Below are 26386 nucleotides of genomic sequence, written 5' to 3' on the forward strand. Positions count from 1 at the left end.
ACCTTGATCAACAATCCCCCTGCATAGCTCCGACGTATATTTCGTAGGGTTTAAAATAGCGATCTGCAAACAGATAAAAGAAGAAGAAAAAAAAATCATCTCGTAAAATATTACTCTGAATCGGGGCGGAGTTATGTTTACGAAGCCAGATAATTAACATGATCGGCCAGAAACTAATCAAGCCAAGTATAAAATTTACATCGTTAATAATTTATTTACTGGATGAGCCAATCATTAAGGAATTCACATATACCGAGACGTCACCATTTACTTCAGGTAATTTTCAGAAATTGTGCTCTTGAAGAATGCTTTTGCGAGGAGAAATTGCAAATGTTGCAACACACAACAGAGGACTGAATGACTCACCGCCGACAGAGAACGGTGCAGCTGCGTTCCGCTGACCCTGAAAAAAAAGTGTTACAAACAATTTGCATATAAACCTATGCACCGCAATATATAAAGAAAGTGCCTGGGAATTCACTTCCGTTCAATCAGCAAAGGCCTGCGTGGCCGCACTGAGTAGGCAAGAAGGTTACCTGCTGTCCAACTGCAAACCCGCACGATGAGATGAAAAGCACCTGCGAGTAGAAAAATAAGTGAACACTTGAATCATGCGGCGAATCAACATCGCAACACCTCAGTGCAAACACTACTTGCTATATTCGTTGTCATTAAATAAAGTTTTCAGCATGAAAATGTCGATTCTTCCAGGATGATAAGATAAGGACTCTCAAAGTTGAAAACGAACTTCAAAACGTAAAAGTTGTTGCTGTTCAAAATATAGTGGTTATATCTTCCAAACGGGAACGAAGAAGTGAAGGCGATAGATGTGGGTACACTCACCACCGGCAGCAGGATCCTGGCTGGCGCCATGGCGTCGGCTCTTCTGTTCTCACTCTTTCAAGCGCTAAGTCTACTTGGAGTACCTCAAAAGGGTACAGAACGGCAAACCTGCGATGGAGAACGTGGAAACAAAGCAAGGTGCGTTAGACTGCGTACGGCGTGGCGGACGCCAGGACAAGGCATCCAGACTAGCGGACGCAGTTTCAACAACACCCGCCGCCACCGAGTCACCGCGTCGCGAAGGGCACGGGGTTTCTCACGCGCCGCGACAACTCCTCCTCCCAACCCCGCAGACTCAGCTTCTGGGACTCCCTCGCCTCTTTGTCGTTACGCCCTCGCCAACGCGCCCTTCTCGAGTGCAGAACGGTCTCTCCTCCACACCCATTCCCGTCTCTTCGTGTTGTTCTTTTTCTTGTTTTTTCCTAAACGGCTCGAATACTATGGTGTGTCTCCTTCCTCCTTATGCGTTCCACGAATCCGAAACCATGCGACGAACGGCCGTGGTTGGTTCACACGGCAAATGTCATGCGCTGGCGATGGAGGGCTCTTATGTGGATTGGTGAAGCCTGCGCGGAGGCAGAACTTCCTCCCCTCTTTGCCGTTTCTGGAAGAAGATGCTGAAATTGACGAATGCAGGCGCATGTTACGTTTACGCGAGGATCCCCAGCGCAACGTAAATTATCAACCTGTACGTAAACAGAGGCATGAGGTGCTCGCGCTCTTCGAAACGAGTATGGAGAGGACCATAGTGACCAAGAACACGGTCGTTAACGAGAGCTGTAATGCATGAGGATCCACTGTAAACACTACGTTTTACTACTTAGCTATATATCTGCCGTTGCAGTGTCGCGTAAAACTGCACAATATTTTTGCCATGAGATTGTATGAGGGATTCCTTGCATGGTAGACGGTATCTATTTTGCTGTCTGGAAAAGAATCAGTAGGAACCGAAAAAGTACTGCGTTCTTGTCTCGGCAAAAAAAAAAAAAGGAAAAAAAAAACTGGAAATAAAAAACGTTACTTTATATAAGCACGTCGACTTTAATTGCTTGACATCTAGAGGATTAGGTTTCTCGTTCGACGTTAAAAAGGAACGGCAGTTATCCTTTAGATTGATGTAAGTGGAGATCAGGTCGCCCACTTCTAAATATATCCATTATTTTGTTGTTGCATTTTTTTTGTATCTCATGCCTTGAACGACAAAATGTTATGCCAGCAAGCACACTCGAAAGAAATTACACGTACATGGGCAAGTGATTGGGAGAAGAGAGCATTTTGAGGCATTACATAAAGGGGAGCAAATATTGGTCTGCCGTGTTGCTCACATGAAATACTTTTCCCTGACTGGACAAGAGGTGAAATAATCCTTAAACATACGCTACAGTCAAACCTTTTATATTCCATTTCGCAGATACATTTAAGTTGCATATTCTACATGCTTAGAGTGTATTTTTAACTGCTTACAAGTCGTTTTGTGCACACGAAACATCGGTACCAGAACCCACCAAGCCATTTCGATGCGTATTCATTGCGTGGGTATCGGCATAGGCGCTGACATAACGCTTTTACCATTGTTGCAATTATGCACATCATTATCATCCTTAATGCTTAGCTTATAAAGGCCCCCGAGTTGGGGTATTGCAAAACAAAAAAGGCATTCTGGGGAGATAGAGAACATATGCCAATAGTCAGTACGTACATGCGCAAAGAACGCGCATTAGACAATTAAAATCGAGAGAATAAAATGACAAAAGACTAGTTTAATAAACATTCAAGCACAAAAGGAAGCAGAACAAGGATGCGTTACAGCCGCGCCAAACGACAGCTTGTCACGAAGGAAAAGAACTGCAACGCCAAGGCAAAAAAAAAGAACAATATAAACACAATATATCGAGGACAGTCTGGGGAAATCTAAATCACAACTCGCATAACGCGAAAAAGTAAATGATTACAATGAGTTCTTCAGAGATATTGCAAGGTCCATCCCATGGTAGCGCTACTTGAAACCAAAGGGGACAGAAATCCATTGCCAGCGACACCAATCGCTCGGAAGAACATCTTCAAATGGGGTGGTAAATATTGGAACTACTGAGTAAAAAACAAAAATAAAATAACATTTTTCAAGTTCTCATGTTGATGAAATTTAACCTTTTGATCTCTTTAAAAGAACGCGGCACAGTTATTGCGCAGTAATGATAGTGCATCTTATTTTTTTAGCGGCCTTTCTTGCTCTTGTAAACCTGGCGGAATCTTCCAGAACACGATGGGCTTGCGTGCGGGAAGATGGCGGTTCAGCGGTGTCTGCGTTGTACCGTCACGTCTTCTTCTTGCCGTTTGGAAGCGGCACGCATCATGAACACACTTTCTGATGTGTCAGATGTAGGCGCACGTCGTTGTGTTGGTTGCGGTAAAGCTTGTATCGTGCAAAGCTTCTCGAACGGTGCTGCGTCAGCGCTTCTCCGGAGAGACCTTCCGTCGCGGCAAGTGGCGGCATGCACGGCTCGAATGGAGCCCGAATGCGTCGCTTTGGAATAACTCGGAAGGTGAGCAAGAGAGCATTTAAATTCCTTTTCGTGTGCCCGTGCATTCTGCACAGCCTTTATCCTGCTAGCTTTGCTGCTGATATTGGTTGCACCGTCGCAATGTGGATGTAACTAGCGGTGTAAAGCTGCATGTTTTTGCATCGCTCACACAAAAAGGCAAGGCAAACGACGACGGAAACTGAACGATGCTTGGGCAAGTCGGCAAGCAATGTACCCTGTTCAACATTAAGAGCTGCCTCAAATTGGTTGTCAAATTTTCGGCCAAACTATATATCCGTAACAGTTACGGGGTTAATTTTTTTGCCGACTTGACCGAGTATCGTTCTTTAGTCGTCGTCATTAGCCTTGTCTTTCGTGTCTACGAGAAAAAAAAATCGAAATCCGCGCCAAACATACGTCACTGTTTGTTTTTTGTTAGCACTAGTATTTAGAACCATTCGCAGAGGGCGCGGCGGTGCAAAGAAACTCGTGCCTCACTCATTCGGCCCCATGGGGGTCTATGCAAATTTCAATACCATGAGATCTACATTGGGCATTGTCTATATATGCCCAAAGTAAAGTGACCACGTTCAATGACTATCAAGAGTAATTATAGTTCCACGCTGCTATTGTTTTGGGAGAAAAAGACATATTGAAAGTCAGCTCACATTCTATTGAAAACAAGACATTAAAAGCGTTAGTGACTCTGACTTCCAATCGCTGGACACTTACAGAACTAAAATGTAGGCGTGAACATCGAAGTGGCGACCTCTATAGGGGGTCGGAAGCCCTATACCGGCTGAAAATCCAGGGAGGTCTTGATAGTATAGTTACTAAGAAGCTGGGGTCGTAGAGTGATGAGATGATGCGGACCGCAAGATTCCCAACGGCTTACAGGGTACTAATCAGATATGCCTAATGTGGGTCCCAGACAGCCGACTCGTATTTGAGTTTAGAGCGATGAAAGTTTCATAGGCGAGTTTGCGAATGCAGGTTGATGGAAAAAGTGGAGTGTTCTCGGTCAACTGAGTGACTTGGAAGCATTTTAACAGCGTCTTTGTATCCTCTTTTACAACGTTAGTTTGTTGCATGGCAGTATAAGGCCGACGTAATGATAGTATATTGTCACTGCGCAAAAGGTTGCAGACTTTAACAAATACGCATCACTGAGCTTACAAGCATGTAGTAAAACTGACATTCGAGCGAGTTGGTACAGCATGTTGTAAAATTACCAACGCACACAGGACAGGGTCAAAAGAGAACACCACAAGCGCTGACTCGCAACTAAGCGTTTATTCGCAAATGCAGAAAAATATATACTCAAAGGGAAAACAAAAACATAAAAACTCATGCAATCACGCAGGCGCGTCCAGATATGAAAATTCCCGTTCATGCAGGACAACATATGGGTCACTAACACATGTAAGCTGGTTTTTGTAGATATGATAGGATTCTGATACCTCCCTTGTGTTCTGCCCCTGTCCTGTGTGCGCTGGTAATTTTCCAACTTACAAGCATTCCTGACACGCGCATAAATTTGCATTTCAAAACAAAGTTGCATTAGCCCTTTCGAACATCGTGGTTCGATGAGGCTTAACCGTGCTAGAGGAGGTACTGTTCAGCTTAAGTATATATGCTAAACACAGTCGCCCGTATGATGCAGATAGATATGTAGTCAGGAACTTCACTAAGAAATTTAGATTAGGGGGACGCTCACGCTATAGCAGGCTGCGGTCCTCTCGGGGGCAGCTTCTGCACTGACAAATCTAAAGAATACGCACATTTTTATCACGAACGCCGGCTCCGAACGGAGAACGCTGAAGTTACAAAGGAGCGTTCATCGGGACGCAGGGTTCCTCAGAGTAATCTTGGTTTTCTTTAAACGAAATCAATTACGTCATAAAATATCATTATTGATAAGCGGCGACTGTTCATTTGCATTTTATATCAAGCTTTAATCACTTCGGCAATCTACGCCTAGCTCCTCCTTTATCTTGGGCATTACGGGCTGTTTGAAATTTCAGCGTGAGGACATGTGGCTGGTATATAATGGCACTGCCGATCAACCATGATTTTCGCGAAACTTCGACAACGACGGTGACGCCGACCCTGCGACTTCTGCAACACGGCACGTTTACGACGTGTTACTGCGAGTAGACTATTTCGAGCAGGACCCTGGCCCACTGTTATCGGCGGCAGAAAAACCGTGCACGTAAAAAAAAAAAACAAAAATCGCACCCTTTTCGCGTCTATAACTCACACCCCCTAGAAAGGGTGCTTGAGGTACTGATGCACCCTTTTACTGGGTGCAGCAAGCAGCACTGTACCCATTTAAGGGTTGCATCAGTATCTCAATGTACCCTTTTCTGGAGATTTCTGGAGGATGTGAGTATAGGCACGAAATGCACCTTTAAGGGTGCGAATTTTTACAGTGTGGTTAGGAACAAGAGATCAGAAGACAACCGGTTTATCACAAAAGATCATAGGAGAAGAAATGTAAAATGACTTGATCACCGGAGCATTGCGGGGCACTGCTGCCGGATTGAAATGACATAAAATTCCAACCTAATAACGTTGTTGAAAACAGAATAGCTTTGTTGTGCACAGGGATAGCTTGGCAATAAAAATGGTTCTTACCAAACCTTTCAAACTGTGATGATCATCGGAGGATGGGTTAAAAATGTTAATCGTCGTATTCGGCGTATAGTAGTAGTAATAGTTGTCGGCACCTAGTATCGGAGGCATTCGTGTAGGAAAACCCTAATTGGTCGACGGGGTTGTGACGTCACAATCAATGACCTCGTGCGGGAATTTTAAACACCGTACATTCAAAGTAAAGCTTTATAATGAATTGGAGAAGGGTCCAAATGGTCCAAATGAAGCCACAACTTGCAAGAAGGTTCTTCAAACTGAGGTATTTCAGAAATTAGAAACCAATATATGAAAAAAATTGGTCGTCATTGTGGCTCGAACACAGTTCCTCTCGCATGCCAGACGCGTGCACGTAACGCATATAGGCGCCATGAAGGGTCGTTGGTACCAAGTGTTAGAGCAGTACCTGTAGTGAACGCGTTGTAGCTAGTACAACTTACTAACGTGTGTTTGGGATGTGTGCTAATGTTACAGTAAAAATTTCTTAAAATTGAAATTATTTTTAAAGAATTAAAAAATCTTGCAATGAAAATGTGGCGTTAAAGGCATTTCCCGTCTACTCTGAATGCAACTTAAGCGTCCCCCTCATTTTTTCTATAGCGTAACATACTTGCGCAGTGACGTTAAGGGCCTTGTTCTGCATGGAAGTCCGGCGTCGTCGTTGCATGCACTGATTGGTCGAGGGGTTAAGTGACGTGACGAGAGCACGTGACAAGTGGCCAAGGTAGCTGGACGCGATGAGAAACATACCTTTAACTATCTGTCAACATGCGCAGTGTTTGTCGTCACATAACATTGTACCCCTTTTAAACGCGACATCGTTAAGGGCCTTGTTCTGCATGGAAGTCCGGCGTCGTCGTTGCATGCACTGATTGGTCGAGAGGTTGAGTGACGTCACGAGAGCACGTGACAAGTGGCCAAGGTAGCTGGACGCGCCTACTCGGGTAGCCTCTGCGAAATGAGAATCGAACCCTTGACGCGTTGGTACCGAGTCAGAAACGCTACTTCATGCTGATCCAATATTGTTACTTTGTTGGCAATGGCCGGCCCAAAGTAGAACCGGTGTATTGCAACACAGTACCAATATTGGACAAACGATTCGTGCTGCCTGGGTTATTAAAAGCGAGGCTTTGCATTTATGTTGGTTGGTTTCTCACATGGTATCTTGCGAGTATATGCTAGTGAGTATGTTTGATATACCAGATGCACAAAATAAACATTTAGTGATTAAGCGCGAGCATAGATCGCATGTAAACGAACTAGCATCCGCGAGGGGAGTTCTGTGTGGCATCCTCTGCCATTAACGCCATTAAGACCATTAACACTATAGCCTTAAATGCGCAACTTAAGTGCCAATCAAATTTTTATTTGGGTCACAGCCTGAGGATGACTACAGTGAATGCTATGGGTGCCCTTTATTGAACTCTTTAAGACAATTACGTGATATTATAAAGCTCGGTCTATAAAATATGCCGGAGACTTCTCCGTGCTGGAAGAGGCCCACTTACGTTACCTTTGTTTTTGTCTTAACTCAATAAAGTTTATTCACTCACTCACACCGAATAGTAATGTTTCGGGAGTAAGATAAGTCAGTCACGGTTGCGAAACTTTCCTTCGTTCGAGCTTTCATGTTACTTTGTGTAGCAACTTGATGCTTTTATTACTCTACCACAACAGTGAATAGTGCGAGAGTGAAGATTTATGGGCGTCTACGAAAGCTGTGCGTGCTCCCTTGCCCTGTGTTGTCCACTTGCCTCCTTCCTGTTGTTTGTGTGATTTTATTTTTACAATGTCCCACCAGCTGGCCTATACAACAGCACTCTTTTATGTTTCGAGCCGGTTGCAAACTGTATCTTTGTGTTGCGCGATGCCGTCTCACGCTGATAAACCCCACGCGGTCGCTATCAATCTGGAGCCTATCACAGTGGCGTCCTTCACGGCCTGCCTGCAGCCGGGCGGCAGTATTCCCAAGACAGCTCGTCCGATAAGGTAATCTGCGACCTTAAAGTTGGGAACTAGTGATGAACTAGGAAGCGATTATGTGCTTTAAAGAATTAAGTCTAATGTAGTAATTGGTCAGTTGCTATTGGAACGAGATTAACAAATAGCTTTAGCGCATTATCCAATACGCGGAATGGTTGAAATGCTGCAGGGACAACATTAGCGTCAACATATTTCAATAGACTGTGCAAACGGTGCCTAAAGGCTGGCCATAAAATCATTAAATGAAAGTTTGCTATGGTTGTGAATTAACGAGAATCGGTGCTAGTATCAGTGTTAGCGTCTCGCATGCTTCCCACGCTGATATATGTATTATTTGTCTTTTATTTTTAATCTGAAAGCCTTTATAAAAATAACAGCGCGAACAACGGGGACGAAGGGTAGAAAAACACAATGCAAGTGCTGACTCTAAGTGTTTCCTGTTATTAAACCTTAGTTGTATCACCAGCTCGCCCGCCTATAGCTATCGTGTTGAAAACCTTCCTAGGCTCATAGTGAAAATCTCGCATTGGCTAGATTTGCCCGCGAGATGTGTCAGAGAAATTCCGCGAGTGTCAGACGCTGCGCCGTTACTTTCCCGTAAACCAATTTAGAACGCCGGTGAACTTGGTGCGTTGAACGGAGCGCTGGTTGTGTTCGACAAAGGGCGCGCGACGTACCGTGCGCAGCAGCAACCCTCAGTCTTTCGCATTTCTACCCCGCAGATTCTGTAGTGCTCTCGGAACTTTTCTCCGTGATCCTCAATGGAGTTTCGAATGTCCTCCGCCCAACTAGAGCTAAAGTAGATCACGCCTAACAAATCATCATATACGTCCCAGTCATCGTATTGTTGTGTCGTGCCGCACAAAAGCGATAATCGGAACGATCTCTTTCTGGCCGACTTCTGTTTTCTTTCCGCCTCGCCACGTGTCCAGTGCGAGCTATTAATTACCTAGAGGCTTCCGCTTTTGCCATCAGTCCACGTGGTTGACCTGCTAGTGACAACGTAGAGAACAATAGTCACCCCTGAAAAGGTTCGAAATATTCCTGTCCACTCCACATGCCTCCCGAGTCGTGTTTTCTTTTTTTCTCTTCATTTTTGTTATTTTTTCTTGTACGCTTGGTCTTTTTGTATATTGGTAAAAGCGAGGAGACTCAATCTTACACGCGCCGAACGCGTGTTATGTAAAGTTGAACACCGTTCTCGGACAATCAACGCTCAGAAAGTTCTCCGTGAGAGGCATCCGCTCCTAAGCGAGCAGGTTGCTCGGTCGAATAAAGCAGGGTCACTACACGTGGGAAGCTCGGCCAGTCTTTGTCAGACCCACGCATGCCACTTGTCGCCACAGTGTCGTGTTCTTTGTTGACGTGTCCGCCCTCGCACGCTGCTGACAGCTACCCACTCACTGCACCATGTACGTATTACGTTTACCTTCATGCAGAGTGTGCGAAAGTCGTTGCCTGGCTATACAGGGTGTTTCGTTTTATTCCATATCAATGTTATATATAAAAAAATTACTTTAGCGACTAAAGCAGTGAAAGGCGAAAGCATTGTCTGCGCAACGCCTAGAAACGTCTAAGTTTAGATAATTCATTAGTCGTTAATAAGTCAATTAGTCATTAATTAGAAATTGATTGGCATATGGCCATATAAAGTACGCCTACTGTGGTGGTGCTCGGTGATTGGTCGAGACCTGCACGACGTGATCCCGCCTGGGCCAAACGGAGCCTCCTCAAAAGCAGGACACATTTTGTCCATGACAGTATGAGCCATTAAAGGCTTTCGCTTTAAAATATGCCGCAAAGTTGAGAGGAGAGCTCTCGAGACTTTGGTTCCCTTACCAAGAGGATGCTTCAGTCGAGAATATTTGTAAATAATAACTTAATACGCACCTCGGACATTCTAGACAACCTTGCGAAAAAAATGCTCCAAAAACTGGATTAAGTACAACATCCTGCACATCGCTGTGGTAGGCCCTGGCACTAAAAGGCAGCTGAAATTTATTTGCCAGGTGAGTGTAACTTCAGAGCTCTTAATTGTGTCCGCATTATCACTCGTAAAACGGTGGAACCCGCCGCGGTCGTGGAGTGGTTAGGTGGCTCGAGTCCTATGCCCATGAATACGGGGTCGAATCCCGGCCGCGGCGGCCGCTTTTCGATGGAGGCGAAAGCAAGGCGCCCGTGTGCTGTGCGATGACAGTGCACGTTAAAGAACCCCAAGTGGTCGGAATTTCCGGATTTCTTCACTATGGCGTCTCTCATATAGCCTAAGTACTAACACTTTTGGCAGTTGGACCCCACAAACCAGTCATAAGCCAAACAAAACGGAACAAACGACTCGGTCCCGGACGCGCCGATCCAATTCTTGCGCGATGTATAGTTCTCGGGGCCACAACAGCGTGGCGTTGAATTTAGGGACCGACTCTTGTTTAGCTGTTGTCTTATTCCGGCGCCAGTTCCCACCTGGGCAGGGCAGCAGCCGTCTGCTCCTGACGTGACGCATCGGAGTCGGATGCCATCACGCAGGTGGATCAGGTGTCATCCGACACCCTCCGCCTGTGATCACGTGCGCATCCGGCGAGTGGGCGTCAAACGCGCAGTTTTTTCTATTGTGTATTCGAGAGATCGTGCCCACCGTCTGCCTTGGCGTCAGTGCAACCGTGGGAGCATATGGGAACAAAGGAAGGGCGTGGTGTGCTGTCTAAATAAACCGAGGTTTTGTGGAACTGTGCGAAAGTGCGCGAACGAAGAAGCGTGTTTATTGTAATTGAGCTGCTTGATCATATCCCCATTGTGCTCTCCGTTTTTTTTTTTCTTCTTTCTATAACATTTTACTAGGTTAGTTCGGTAAACGACATGGCGGCCGAAACTAATGCCGCCCTGTTATTCGAGGCTCATAGATGCGCTCAGCTTGTCCCTTTGTGCGCGTTTTTTTTCTCTCGTGAAAAAGAACCAGACATCCGTTGCATACAGTCGGCCTGCTCTATTACAGAAGTTGTCCATGATTTGACATATAGCACCAATGACTTACCATTGGACTACGTAGCCTCACACGTTGTGTGCGCCCACTAATCTCATCGCCGCTCTTCATTCGACCTTTTTCGTTGGTTTATTCTTATTTTTTATACAGCATAGTTCTTTCGCTCGTGCAATGCCGAAAGTGTTACAGTAAGATCCATCGATACATTCCGATACGGGGAGATAAGGCTTTGCTGGTCGTAATGTGAGCACTCCGCTGCAACTTCTGTGTTATGAGTCACAGAGCAAAATAACTAGCAATTCACAGGCGACCTTTAGGTAATAAATAAGCTTAAAGTTTCGACGTAATGGAGAGTTTGGGGGTTTAGCATAATTTATTTCACCCAGTGTTCATTAACGCGCACTCACATCTCTCAATAAACGGGCGCGCATTGTGTTTCGTCAACATTGAAACTCGGGCACCGTCGCCGGGATCGAATCCGAGGTTCCCAGCTTTGTAGTCGAGCGCCCCGACCACTGAGCTACAGTGGCGGGGCTAACGTCAGTGAGCCTTACGTGATATTGCGAAAGGCAAAAAAAAAAAAGAACGAAAGAAAGCGTTCGCGAGTTTTGCGGCACCTAGAGGGTACGGCTATCGGAACAGGAAGTCAAACCGACGACCTTGACGCCGTTAGCACGCCGCATTACTCGTAGCGCTGATGTGAAGATCTCCGATAATGAATTGTGTCATTCTCTTTAGTTCAAAATGACGCACTCGATGTCGTTCAACTAGCCAGTTTCTTCCTGAAATCTCATCTCGAAAGAAAACTTCAGTTATACCTAGATAGCCTATATTTGATCTGCTAAAGGCGGAGAGATATATAGCGAACACGCTGATTGTCGACTCCATCATTATACGTGCCAAAGGCTCAAGTTTCCGGGATAACTTTTATTTCCGTCTACCATAAACCTGATAAATATATGGGTCCACTTCGCTGTTTATCACTGGAAGGAGTCATAACCATAGGGATATGATATCATCTAATACCGTGCAAAAGGGCCGCGGTTTGCATCCAATTCTGGCTACCGTTAGAAGCAAGTTTTTTCTGTTCACTGCTATCGGAAGGGAAAAATTCGAGGTGTTTCAGATAAGTTTAGCGTACTGATATCCTATACTTTAGGTTCAGCTAGAAGGTGTTAGTCCGAGTTTCCGAGAGCGGGAGCTAGAGCTAAAAACCCATGACCCCATTTGGGATTCGAACTCGTGACCTTTGAACCCACGGACTTTACTGGAGCTCTAACCCTTGACTATACTTGAACTCATCAGGACTTTCTTTTGCCCCACGGACACGCTATGATGGCAGGCTCTGTCCACGCACTCTGTCGATACACTCTTGCTTATGAAAAACGACTAATGACTCATGACTTATGAGAAAAGAAATACGTTCGCGAATTAAAATATCTCAAGTTGGGATTACAATCATTTGCTTGTCTTGAAGTTCTCAATAAAATGCGAAGCGCCAAGACACGCTCTTATATGGTTCGAATCCTTCGCGCTAAGCTTAGCAGTGCTGGAGGCGGGTATCAGGAATAAAAAAAAAATTAGAAGAGTTCAACGCTGCTGAACCGAATATTGAGCGAAAGCAATAGCTGCGGGTGACCGAGCATTCTTCTAATTCTCCTTCTTCTTCTGCCCCAGCCCACACATAAAGCCCCGCTTTAACCAAGCCTTATGAACGTGCCTTAGTGGCCTAAAGGGGTAACGAAATGCCAAGGTCCTGGCAGACTGATTCTAACATAAGCGTCCCATGTGAAACGAGAGACCCAAGTTGGCAGCTCCTGCCAGCCCACATATAAAGCCCCGCTTTAACCAAGCCTTATGAATGTGCCTTAGTGGAGAGGGGTAACGAAATGCCAAGGTCCTGGCTGGCTGATTCTAATATAAGCGTCTCATGTGAAACGAGAGACCCAAGTTGGCAGCTCCTGCCAGCCCACATATAAAGCCCCGCTTTAACCAAGCCTTATGAATGTGCCTTAGTGGCCTAAAGGGGTAACGAAATGCCAAGGTCCTGGCAGACTGATTCTAACATAAGCGTCCCATGTGAAACGAGAGACCCAAGTTGGCAGCTCCTGCCAGCCCACATATAAAGCCCCGCTTTAACCAAGCCTTATGAATGTGCCTTAGTGGCCTAAAGGGGTAACGAAATGCCAAGGTCCTGGCAGACTGATTCTAACATAAGCGTCTCATGTGAAACGAGAGACCCAAGTTGGCAGCTCCTGCCAGCCCACATATAAAGCCCCGCTTTAACCAAGCCTTATGAATGTGCCTTAGTGGCCTAAAGGGGTAACGAAATGCCAAGGTCCTGGCTGGCTGATTCTAATATAAGCGTCTCATGTGAAACGAGAGACCCAAGTTGGCAGCTCCTGCCAGCCCACATATAAAGCCCCGCTTTAACCAAGCCTTATGAATGTGCCTTAGTGGCCTAAAGGGGTAACGAAATGCCAAGGTCCTGGCAGACTGATTCTAACATAAGCGTCCCATGTGAAACGAGAGACCCAAGTTGGCAGCTCCTGCCAGCCCACATATAAAGCCCCGCTTTAACCAAGCCTTATGAATGTGCCTTAGTGGAGAGGGGTAACGAAATGCCAAGGTCCTGGCTGGCTGATTCTAATATAAGCGTCTCATGTGAAACGAGAGACCCAAGTTGGCAGCTCCTGCCAGCCCACATATAAAGCCCCGCTTTAACCAAGCCTTATGAATGTGCCTTAGTGGAGAGGGGTAACGAAATGCCAAGGTCCTGGCTGGCTGATTCTAATATAAGCGTCTCATGTGAAACGAGAGACCCAAGTTGGCAGCTCCTGCCAGCCCACATATAAAGCCCCGCTTTAACCAAGCCTTATGAATGTGCCTTAGTGGCCTAAAGGGGTAACGAAATGCCAAGGTCCTGGCAGACTGATTCTAACATAAGCGTCCCATGTGAAACGAGAGACCCAAGTTGGCAGCTCCTGCCAGCCCACATATAAAGCCCCGCTTTAACCAAGCCTTATGAATGTGCCTTAGTGGCCTAAAGGGGTAACGAAATGCCAAGGTCCTGGCAGACTGATTCTAACATAAGCGTCCCATGTGAAACGAGAGACCCAAGTTGGCAGCTCCTGCCAGCCCACATATAAAGCCCCGCTTTAACCAAGCCTTATGAATGTGCCTTAGTGGCCTAAAGGGGTAACGAAATGCCAAGGTCCTGGCTGGCTGATTCTAATATAAGCGTCTCATGTGAAACGAGAGACCCAAGTTGGCAGCTCCTGCCAGCCCACATATAAAGCCCCGCTTTAACCAAGCCTTATGAATGTGCCTTAGTGGCCTAAAGGGGTAACGAAATGCCAAGGTCCTGGCAGACTGATTCTAACATAAGCGTCCCATGTGAAACGAGAGACCCAAGTTGGCAGCTCCTGCCAGCCCACATATAAAGCCCCGCTTTAACCAAGCCTTATGAATGTGCCTTAGTGGCCTAAAGGGGTAACGAAATGCCAAGGTCCTGGCAGACTGATTCTAACATAAGCGTCTCATGTGAAACGAGAGACCCAAGTTGGCAGCTCCTGCCAGCCCACATATAAAGCCCCGCTTTAACCAAGCCTTATGAATGTGCCTTAGTGGAGAGGGGTAACGAAATGCCAAGGTCCTGGCTGGCTGATTCTAACATAAGCGTCTCATGTGAAACGAGAGACCCAAGTTGGCAGCTCCTGTCCGCCCACATATAAAGCCCCGCTTTAACCAAACCTTATGAATGTGCCTTAGTGGAGAGGGGTAACGAAATGCCAAGGTCCTGGCTGGCTGATTCTAACATAAGCGTCCCATGTGAAACGAGAGACCCAAGTTGGCAGCTCCTGTCCGCCCACATATAAAGCCCCGCTTTAACCAAACCTTATGAATGTGCCTTAGAGAAGAGGGGTAACGAAATGCCAAGGTCCTGGCTGGCTGATTCTAACATAAGCGTCTCATGTGAAACGAGAGACCCAAGTTGGCAGCTCCTGTCCGCCCACATATAAAGCCCCGCTTTAACCAAGCCTTATGAATGTGCCTTAGTGGAGAGGGGTAACGAAATGCCAAGGTCCTGGCTGGCTGATTCTAACATAAGCGTCCCATGTGAAACGAGAGACCCAAGTTGGCAGCTCCTGCCAGCCCACATATAAAGCCCCTCTTTAACCAAGCCGTATGAACGTGCCGTATTGGGCTCTAGGAGTAACGTGAATGCCAGGGTCCTGGCAGGCTTATTCTGACATAGCCATCCCATGTGAAACGAGAGACCCAAGTTGGCAGCTCCTGCCAGCCCACATATAAAGCCCCTCTTTAACCAAGCCGTATGAACGTGCCGTATTGGGCTCTAGGAGTAACGTGAATGCCAGGGTCCTGGCAGGCTTATTCTGACATAGCCATCCCATGTGAAACGAGAGACCCAAGTTGGCAGCTCCTGCCAGCCCACATATAAAGCCCCTCTTTAACCAAGCCGTATGAACGTGCCGTATTGGGCTCTAGGAGTAACGTGAATGCCAGGGTCCTGGCAGGCTTATTCTGACATAGCCATCCCATGTGAAACGAGAGACCCAAGTTGGCAGCTCCTGCCAGCCCACATATAAAGCCCCTCTTTAACCAAGCCGTATGAACGTGCCGTATTGGGCTCTAGGAGTAACGTGAATGCCAGGGTCCTGGCAGGCTTATTCTGACATAGCCATCCCATGTGAAACGAGAGACCCAAGTTGGCAGCTCCTGCCAGCCCACATATAAAGCCCCTCTTTAACCAAGCCGTATGAACGTGCCGTATTGGGCTCTAGGAGTAACGTGAATGCCAGGGTCCTGGCAGGCTTATTCTGTTATAGCCATCCCATGTGAAACGAGAGACCCAAGTTGGCAGCTCCTGCCAGCCCACATATAAAGCCCCTCTTTAACCAAGCCGTACGAACGTGCCGTATTGGGCTCTAGGAGTAACGTGAATGCCAGGGTCCTGGCAGGCTTATTCTGTTATAGCCATCCCATGTGAAACGAGAGACCCAAGTTGGCAGCTCCTGCCAGCCCACATATAAAGCCCCTCTTTAACCAAGCCGTATGAACGTGCCGTATTGGGCTCTAGGAGTAACGTGAATGCCAGGGTCCTGGCAGGCTTATTCTGACATAGCCATCCCATGTGAAACGAGAGACCCAAGTTGGCAGCTCCTGCCAGCCCACATATAAAGCCCCTCTTTAACCAAGCCGTATGAACGTGCCGTATTGGGCTCTAGGAGTAACGTGAATGCCAGGGTCCTGGCAGGCTTATTCTGACAGCCATCCCATGTGAAACGAGAGACCCAAGTTGGCAGCTCCTGCCAGCTTGGGGCCGTCTACGGGGGTCGTCTAAAGGTCAAAGGTCAATGGTGGTTACCGCCGGGCCATGCTGACGGCTCAAACTGCGAGTAGTATTGCTTTCGCAATAAAAATACGTATGCAGGTCTTGCTTCGAGACATGGGGGTGAGAAACGTGGGGGTGACAAGGGCACACAAACAGGAGCCCAAAGAAGAATATTATTCAAAAGGCGTATAGCTATAATCATGCAGTGTGGTAATACTTGCGTAGTCTCCAGTGCGTTCCACTTTTGGAACGCTTCACTTACTGGAGAAACGCTGCAAAGCGCCTCTGTTCAATTCCTTAGTAAAGTCTGGGAATTGAAAAGTCCGATGTAGACTACTACAAAGGTATTGACCTCACAGATTTAAAAAAGTAACCTTAAAAAATTGGACACATAATTATTGGCAGGCGTGGACACTTATGAATGTCAACAGCAGTTTGACGCGTCATTTTTTCTGCCAACAACTGACTCAATATTGCTTAAAGGACTGATGCGACCGCCTTACGCCTTAGAATGGAAGACAGCTGCACAAATTACACAGCAACGCATAAATAAAACAAAAGATAACTAATTAACGTTACTAAGTAGAACTAGCAATTGGTGCTATTAATTAAGATTACTAGCAATACGCATAAGTCCGACTTCCGTACAGTGAAGCTATCGCATCAATTCTTAAGGATAATTAGGCGTCCCTTCATTTTTCTTGTTTTGCTTTGTATGTATACCCCTTCCTCCTACTTCAGGCCTCATGGATTTACATGTCTCGTGAATATATCCGTTCAATCATGTAGGAGATGTGCACTTTGAACAACTTTATATTCTCTCTATGAACGTTTTAGGGTGGCTACGGCTGAATTTTCCGGCCCCTGCACATTTTTAGATATTGTCTTTCTTAGATATTTCCTGTCACTATTTCTCTGACACCTTTCTTTCCACGGAGCTTATTTTATACGCATTTTTACATGTTCACGGACTCGAACATTGACAGATAACATGCGCTTTTCATAAAAGAACTGCTTCTTTCTATTCTTCTTTCTTTTCTCTTCATTTACTACAACAATTACCGGTGCTACTTGGACAAACTACTCTTAGCAGGGTTTCCCCGTTCTGAAACAAAAAACAAAGAAAACCAGTCAAGGCTTAGGCACGCCATTCCGTAAGAGCCCTAGCAGTGATTACGTTTACTTACAGTTCTAGTTTGGAGAAATTACTCTTCGTGGTACCAAGAAAGACAAAGGTTACAGTCTACCTACCAAGTTACATCTATAGGACACTTCGAATGTTTCGTATACGAGTATTAACGCATGCTTATTGCTAGAATCAACCGCTCTGTTATTGGGCTGCCAAATGCCTCGTGAGAGTTACTTTACAGAGCGTTGATTATTGCTCGGTGAGCTATTCTTATCGTGTGGTGGCTCCCGAGGTTTTTCATGATTTTTAAAGATTTTTTTTTTATGCTCCAAATGTTTCACAATCACATTCGACGACTCTGGCGACACAAGCTTCTCGCTGACCGAAACTGTGACTATGAGAACAGGCGATAGCATTTTTGCATTTGGGTGTCAAGACGGCTAGTCGCATTGAAAACCTGTCTCACCTGTTTATCTGCCTCAGGCGGTGTTGCAAAAACACACATCGTTAAATGTCAATCGAGGAAGAATATTTGGAAGACGCCAAGAAGAACAAGAAAAAGAGTGCTGAAGAAGGGAAAAACACCGGAATAGAGAGAAGAGGAAGGGGGAAAAGAAGCTGCTCAAAATCGAGCAAAAAGATTTTGAAGACGCAAATTGAAGACGCGCCGGATCGCCGTTCACTCCTGCACGTCATTACATAATCTAACCTGTTTTCATTATTTGACAGTACCATTCATCCATCGTAACATATCCTTTTAAGCCCCCAGGTAGTAAACATCGCAAAAAAAAAATTAATTAAATATCGCCGATCACACCATGGTTTGCAGCCTGTGCATCGGCAACGGGGACGATCGTGCCGTACTTTGTGAACAATCCGTTTGGTAGTTTTCGCTACGCATATCTAGGCTTAACCGAGTCGAGCCGCCATTAGTTTTTTAGGAATGCTTCGACAGAGTATTTCGCTATATTGAACTACTTTAACCAAACACACTTAACGGAGATACCTATTCATTTTGATGACAGCACAATCTCCTCGCGAACCGGTTGTATATTGTTGCATTAAGGAGGGCACACATTAAGATGGAGCCTAAAAAGGTACGCCTGCGCCCGCACCATTGTTGTGTCAAAGAACTCTTTCTTTACTCGACGTTGCTCAAGCGCTTCCAGAGAGTCTGCGTTCGGACCTCTAATATTCTCCATTTAAATTGAGGGATGGTCCTTCGAATAACCTTTCTTTTGTGCGCTAAAATCTTATGTAGGTGGAAATACCAAGTTCCGACAATATTTGGTCACTACGGAATAAGGTCCGGCCTAGCGCTATTACGGGATGATGAGCTTTAACTAATCCAAAGAGATGCGCGTGTCACGAAATAACGTCCATCCAATCACATACCCCTAGATGCCAGCCCACTTGGTATTAATAATAAACTCTGCGGGGCCAGTTCGTGAATGGTCACACACAAAAAAGTGCAGTTGTCATTGTCTTTTTTTCTCCTATGTTGCGAATCTTTTTTGCGGCCACTTGTTAACGAGCAGGAGAACATAAGTGAACTATGTTTGCGGTAATTTGTACACGTGGATTAATTAGTGAGTAACGTAACGTCGGCTTGTTACCGTTGATAACTTGATTAGTCTGATATGCTGTAGTTAGTGTAGAACCGTCCTTGGCTCGATCCGCGCGCACGAGTCACGTGGTGATTTTTCCGCCGACGAAAGAAAGGATCCGGTGCTTGCTGCCAGGGCTCGCTACAGGAAATAAAATTAAGAAAGGGGAAGGAGGAAGGGAAGGGGGGCATGTTTCTAGGGACGGAGTTGAAAGTAGACGATACCCGACATTCATTATTTTTAGTCATCAGGGTAAAGATAAAATTCAAGGTAATTATAAAATTGTCACGAATTAAAGAAGTGATCGGTTTTGGAAAAAACAAGGCGTCCGGCAGGAATTCAGAAGAAGCAGCGCATTATGGTGAGAGACGACTAACGGCACAGCGGACCAAGCGGCGCTAAGTTCAAGTTCTGCCATTAACTGATGACTTTGGACGCAAAGATTGGGACACGAGAGAAAACCAAAGATAAAAACAGATACAGGAACACTACTACATTTACGCTTAAAGCGTGTAAACTGGTCTGGGATTACGTTTCTAAAATTTATCTTCAGGATTTAAGTCCCCTGATTTAATAATCAGTTGCACTTGTTTCAAACAGCCCCCCCCCCCCCCCTCCCCTTCTAAATACAGATTTTTGCCATCAGGACGTAAGTCTTTTAGGCATGAGATAAAAAGAGGAGTGACATTAAGAACAAACAAGTTACGAAATCATAAAGCAGTTTCATAATGAAACTATAGTTTCTCTATATAGATAAAAATGAGGATGGAAAGCAGGGATGTTAACCAGAAAGACCTAGACATTATTATTATAACGCAAATGATTTAAACAGTTTATTTATGCTCAGAAAATATTCTGTGATCTCAATCCAAGAACCGCATTACTGCCATGTGTGGAAGCTTTCACATATTATGGCAGCTTGTTGAGAGAGGAGGAGCCCTCTACACATCAGCCCCCTCTAAACCGGCACACCGGGACTTGGATACGGTTTTATGGAGTTTTCAAGCACCGTGTATGCCACGCTCCAGCAACAGCAGCTGCGCGTGATGGCACGAAACCTCTTATGCACGGCACCTGTCAAAGGACAGGTGAAAGAACTGCCTTGTCAACGTGCTGTGTCCTACAGTTCATACACTACATACCTTAAACACCGGTTGGCATACACCTGAACTTGCTTGCAGAGTGCGAACCCCGCGAAAGCTCGAAGAGGACCTTTGTATCTTAGGGCGCTTTAGCGAGTCTTCGTCGTGTCGTGTGCAAGTGACAACTGCATGCGTTATGCCTTCATGACGAGCGCAGTTAAAACGTTATAGTAAGGAGGTATAATCAAGTTCTTAACGAAGAACGCCAGGCGTTTGGACGTCCAAACTGAAATCCTGCAGTTAAACGGATTCGTCTTGCAGATATTATGTCTCATGTATGACGTACTCTTTTGGCACTGGCGGTGATACCGAGTCACTGGACGCCAGCCTTCAGCGTTGTTTACGAGTCATCGACCTTTCATATGAACTGAAAACTGTTCATCGTCAAAGGCTTCTTCGATTCCTCTCCGCTGACTCAAGATGGTGATAAGCTGCATTTACGTGGTTGAACTGCAGTGATATACAAACATTTTCAACGCATCTTGCAAAGTATTCGCAAATGCCGGATACAACACTCATTAAGCAATGCTCAATGACCAACACAAACGCTGCGGCGAAAAGCTACGAGTGAATGTGGTATGCACTAATTAACGAAACTGTCCGGTGCTTCTTGCAGTTCACGTGCTGTTTTATTAGTCGCTAGAGCGTTGAACGCATTCAGTAATTACGGCTGCAGGAGAAATAAGTCCCAGAGACGCAAGCCTTATAAGGCTCCTATGGTCACATACAGAACGCACATAACACTCAGTTACACGATAATTCCCTAAAACCGAGGTTGGATACGCCAGGATGACGTGCAGACAGCCATTCTATTCTCGGCACACATGGATGCAATTTTGCGAACCAGCCGTTTAGAGGGAACCCGGAGCTAAACAAATAAGCCGTTGTCATGGGCACAGACAGGTTAAGCTGACCGTGAAACCGCGAAAAATACATGCCGAGAGGTGCAAATAACGCCAACGAAGAACACACAAAAATGGGACCGGGCCAACCTTGTTCGCCAGAAGTGGGACACACGGAGGTTACGACGAAGAGAAAAAGAAAATAAGCAAAACACGAATGAGCAAAGACGGCAGACATATTCTGGTCGCCGCTTACCGGGGATGTTGCTTTTGTGGAGACCTCCACTGGCTGGCGCGTTCTCCGGTGCACCACCGCCTCGCTTGTGAGCCGACTAGAGACTGATGCTGCAGCGGCGCAGTCGGTGTCTCGTCCGGCCCATGCAGCCTGCCCTCTCCACTCCGCGGTGAAGGGATAAGATTAAGTGGCCAGAAAAGTTGGCGTGCAGAGAGCGGATCCCTTGCGCGTTCGCGCAGCGCTGGATGGCCCGGTCAGGACGGCTGTCTGTGACGATGACGGCACGCCTCCCCCCGACGAGAGTGCGGCAGCGGCGCCGGCGTCTCCTTTCCGAGAGAAAGAGGGTCCCTGCGACGCCACTGAACCAAGAGAAAGGGTGGAAAGCCAACGCCTCGCTCGCTAGTGTCCAGCCTGTCACCCTCCGGCATCAAGTCTCGCTGCATCGTTCGTGGCTGGGCACGCTAGCTGTGAGATGATGTGCGACGGGTCCGAACGATATTCTTCTAGTGCATCGCGAAGTTTTCCTGTGTTGGGAACGCTGACAGATGTTGGGTTTATTTTGGTTACGTAATCTAATAGGCACGCGAATGCATGCCTTTTGTTTAGTCACCCCACCATCGCGTCAAGTTAATCCCCTTCAATGATTACCCAACTGTGCCGCTCGTTATATTCATTGAGAGTGTGGGCGAAAGTAGAGCGCAAACGTCGTGACAACAGTGCCTCCGTAATCATTAAAATCTTCCAGAACAATCGCGTTTACTTCCCTCCCACGCAAAAAAAAAAAAAAAAAAAAAAAACCTCACAGCCGTCATCCTTTAACTCCATAGCTCTTTACCAACTGAATCGCACGTAACAGCACTTACATAATGGTCTCAGTTTCAAACTTCTTTCCTAACAGAAGTTAGGAAAGCGCGTGCTACCGATTGCTGGAATGGTCTCCGAACAACATCGCTGAATCCGAGAAAAAAAAAACATAAAAGGGAATTCTATGGTAGTTTACGCTGAAGAGGTTTTCTTCACCACGTTCTCTTGTTGGTATTTTACGTACTGTGCAACAATGTTGAACTTGTCACCGTTTTTTCCCCAGATTCCTGCGCAACCATCTGACATGACAGCTGACAGAAAAACAAAAAACAAACAAACAAACAAACAAACAAACAAACAAACAAACAAACAAAAAAGCACTCAATGATAGGATTATGTGGAGTGTGGTAGTTTGTGGCCGGGACCGCATATAATATATATAATGAATCTAACGCTTCGCCGGAGGAAACATTTTTGTTTGATCCGACGCTTCGATCGAAGGGCCGATCTTTTTCAAGAGCTCCTAAACTCGCGCACAACATTGATCCTCTGATCGAAATGTTGGCACAGGTAGCTTGACAGCGAATTTAGACAAAGCACCCCTGTAAAGCCTACATTTTGGGAGTGGCGGCCTCATTTATGTCTACGCGATGTGTGACACGAACTACTCGATAGGCTGATAGCAACATCACCACCGAAAGTGTAGCAGGATTTACCACCGCCTGCCCGAAGCGAGACCAAGGGAGGCCTCGTAACTACATAGGCTCCCTGAGGCTGCGCCTGCAACGTGTCTCCACTTTCGGAGTTATGCCCACCGCTACCTGTGACCGCGATAGGTGGGTGTCAGTCATCCTGACTGGAGCACGAGAGGGGGACTATTCATCATCAACATCAGCCTGACTATACCCACTGCAGGGCGAAGGCCTCTCCCATATTTCTCCAATTAACCGGTCCTGTGCTAGCTGCATCCACTTGACCCATGCGAACCTCTTAACCTCATCCGGCCACCTAACTTTCTGCCGCCCCCTGCTACGCTTTCCTTCCCTTGGAATCCAGTTTGTTACCCTAAGCGACCATCGGCTATCCTCTCTTCGCACTACATGTCCTGCCAATGCCCATTTCTTCTTCTTGATTTCCACTATAATGTCAGTAACTTGTGTTATTTCTCTGACCCACTCTGCACGCTTCCTGACTCTTTGTGTTACCCTGGTTAGCCTTCATGTTTCAGCCCCATAGGTGAGTACAGGTAAGATGCAACTGTCGTGTACTTTCCTCTTGAGCGATACCGCTAAGCTGCTAGTCATAATCTGCGAGCGCTTGCCAAATGCTCTCCATCCCAACCTTATTCTTCTTATTTCTTTTTCATGGTCCAGATCTGCGGTTACTACCTGTCCAAAGTAGACATATTCGCCTACTACTTCCAGTGCTTCGCTACCTAACTTAAACTGCTGTTCCTTCCCGAGGCTGTTGAACACTACCTTAGTCCTCTGCATATTGACTTTCAAGCCTACCTTTCTACTTTTCATGTCTAGGTCATCAATCATTCTTTGCATCTTCTGAGTTACTTAGCAAGGCAATGTCATCAGCAAATCGCAGATTACTGAGGTATTCTCCATCTACCCTTATACCTAACTGTTCCCATTTCAAGTCTCTACATACTTCCTCTAAGCAAGCTGTGAATAGTACTGGGGAGATCGTGTCTCCTTGCCTAACACCTTTCTTTATAGGAATGTTGTTACTTTCTTTATGTAGAACTATGGTTGCTGTGCAACCACTATATATATCTTCCGGCATTTTCACGTATGGCTCGTCTACCCCTGATTTCGCAATCCCTGCATCACCGCTGAGGTTTCTACTGAGTCAAATGATTTTTCGTAATCAATGAATGCTATGTATAAGGGCTGGTTATATTCCGAGCATTTTTCTATCACCTGATTGATGGTATGGATATGATCGATAGTAGAGTATCGTTTCCGAAACCCTGCTTGATTCTTTGCTTGATTGCTGTCTAAGGTTGTCCTGATTCTATTAGCGATTACCTTAGTAAATACCTTATACGTAACAGACATGAAGCTGATTGGTCTGTAATTTTTAAGGTCCTTGGCGTCCCCTGTCTTATGATTGAGGATAATATTTGCGTTTTTCCATGGTTCCGGTATCGTCGATGACACCAGGCACTGCGTATACAGGGTGGCCAGTTTTTAGAGCACGATATCCTCTCCGTCCTTCAACAAATCTACAGTTATCATCTCCAGCTGCTTTCCCCCTTTTCATAGTTTCTATTGCTTTCTTAACCTCGTCCTTCGTCACTGGTGGAACGTCTGTTTTTCCCTGCTGCTAATCTCATTACGGTCCTGAGTACTTTGGCTACTGTAGAGATCAGTGTAGAACTCCTCGGCTACTTTAACTATCTTGTCCATATTCGTGATGACGTTGCCCGCCTTGTCTCTTAACGCATACATCTGATTTTTGCCTATGCCTAATTTCTTCTTTACCGCTTCCCCCGTTCTTTACAGCTTGCTCAATTGTCTCCATGTTATACTTCCTTATATCGGCCACTTTGCGCTTATTGATTGGCTTTGATATCTCTGCCAATTCTATCTGGTCTGTTGGATTGGAAGCTTTCACACTTTGGCGTTTCTGAATCAAATCTTTCGTCTCTTTAGACAGCTTACCGGTATCCTCTCTAACTATCCTATACCGCCTACTTCTACAGCGCACTGAGTTATGATATCTCTGAAATTGTTGTTTATTGCTTCTATAGGGTAATGCCGCCATCCTCGGTTAGAGCTGAATATCTATTCTGTAGCGAGATCCTGAACTCTCCTGCCTTCCCTCTCACCGCTAATTCGTTGATGGACTTCTTTCTTACTAATCTGTTGCATTCCTTCTTCAGACTAATAAAAATCAGAAATACTTGCGGACATTTTCGTTTGTTTGTTTAACTGTGCTCACGGAGGAAGCCGGTACGTAGTTAACAATTGGTGCGAGGTTTAAAAAGCGAAGTGTTGAAATAGACAACGTCATTTCGAAGCTACCATTTCAAGAGGCACGATAAATACGTGCTGTGAGTCCGGACACACTTCTCTTGGAGTCCGACATGCTGCCACGTGCACTGCATTATTTCAATACTCCAGTCACGGATACTAGCCAGCCTAGAAAGCTCTAAATCCAGAGCTGTTCTGAGATGGAACTATACTAATGCAAACAACAAACCGTTGAAGACGACGGCGCCGAAGATACCCTTGGGCGCTTCCGTAGTCGGCGACCGCCCCCATATTTGTAAGCGAAGCAGAGTTTTGGCTTATGAGCTTTGTGATAAGTTTCTTTCTAGGTTGAGACATGACTAAAGGCGCTAAAATGTCTGAACCCAGTGAAGTACGCGACCTGAAGGAGCTTGTGACTGAAGAGGGGAGTGAAGTAGCGGCGCTGTCATGCCGCAGGCAGTTGACAAACGACCAATGATGAGCTGGTTGGATTCAACCTTTTTTGCCCTTCTTGTTCCCCTATTCAGTTCATCGGGCAGTTGTGAAACGGTATCTCTGATGCATTTTGAAACGTGCTGTTAGAGAAAGCACTCTTTAGGGTCCGTAGGTGCCCGAAAGGAACTCGACGACGAAGCGCAAGATCCGGCTGAACTAATTTTCCGCTCACACCGAGTTAAGTCGGCAGCCCACCCCGGGCGTGCGCGTTGCTGTTTAGCTATAGATGCGTACGGTGCTTGTACATCGAGTAACATAACTGACAGGTGGGAGCACTCACGTAGGCCTACTTTTGCTCCCAAAGAACCTATAGCGGAGGCGGCGAAGCGCACGAGCCTACAGAAGCCTTAGAGATGGCTGCGCTTGTTAATCGCCTATCTCAGATGTAAAGTATGTGCATCGCCATCTGACGGCAGCGTGGAAGGCTACGCTCGGCCGCTGGTGACTATCGGAGTTATGTTGTTATCGGTTATGTTGTTATATGGCCTGTGGACGTTTTAGCGCACGCGCGCACACACACACACACACACACACACACACACACACACACACACACACACACACACACACACACACACACACACACACACACACACACACACACACACACACACACACACACACACACACACACACACACACACACACACACACACACACACACACACACACACACGCACACACACACACACACACACACACACACACACACACACACACACACACACACACACACACACACACACACGCACACGCACACGCACACACACACATAAAAGAGAGCCGAGAGGAAGGGGATGTAAGGAGGTTTA

General features: G+C 46.1%; 1 protein-coding gene and 1 long non-coding RNA gene across 3 annotated transcripts in view; one reads left to right on the forward strand and one right to left on the reverse strand.

Annotated features, from left to right (window-relative positions):
• LOC146179006 (uncharacterized) overlaps nucleotides 1-21540 on the reverse strand; it is a 30537-nt gene extending 8997 nt beyond the window's left edge. Inside the window, exons 1-4 of one of the 2 annotated variants that reach the window (XM_084578697.1) lie at nucleotides 21310-21540; nucleotides 844-951; nucleotides 537-578; nucleotides 367-403 (exon numbers count right to left, since the gene is read on the reverse strand). In XM_084578697.1, the coding sequence (XP_084434823.1) occupies nucleotides 367-403; nucleotides 537-578; nucleotides 844-873 (109 nt within the window). In that variant the 5' untranslated portion in view covers nucleotides 874-951; nucleotides 21310-21540. Of the gene's footprint in view, nucleotides 1-366; nucleotides 404-536; nucleotides 579-843; nucleotides 1104-21309 lie in introns of those variants that run through there. The other variant, XM_084578696.1, reaches the window with a different exon arrangement.
• LOC146179007 (uncharacterized) overlaps nucleotides 3297-26386 on the forward strand; it is a 117892-nt gene continuing 94802 nt past the window's right edge. Inside the window, exon 1 of the long non-coding RNA XR_014700677.1 lies at nucleotides 3297-3386. This is a non-coding gene — a long non-coding RNA (uncharacterized LOC146179007). The remainder of the gene's footprint in view (nucleotides 3387-26386) is intronic.

This window comes from Amblyomma maculatum, chromosome 9, assembly GCF_055883805.1.
Source record: "Amblyomma maculatum isolate TAMU_Amacu chromosome 9, ASM5588380v1, whole genome shotgun sequence".
In the NCBI taxonomy this organism is placed as follows: domain Eukaryota; kingdom Metazoa; phylum Arthropoda; class Arachnida; order Ixodida; family Ixodidae; genus Amblyomma; species Amblyomma maculatum.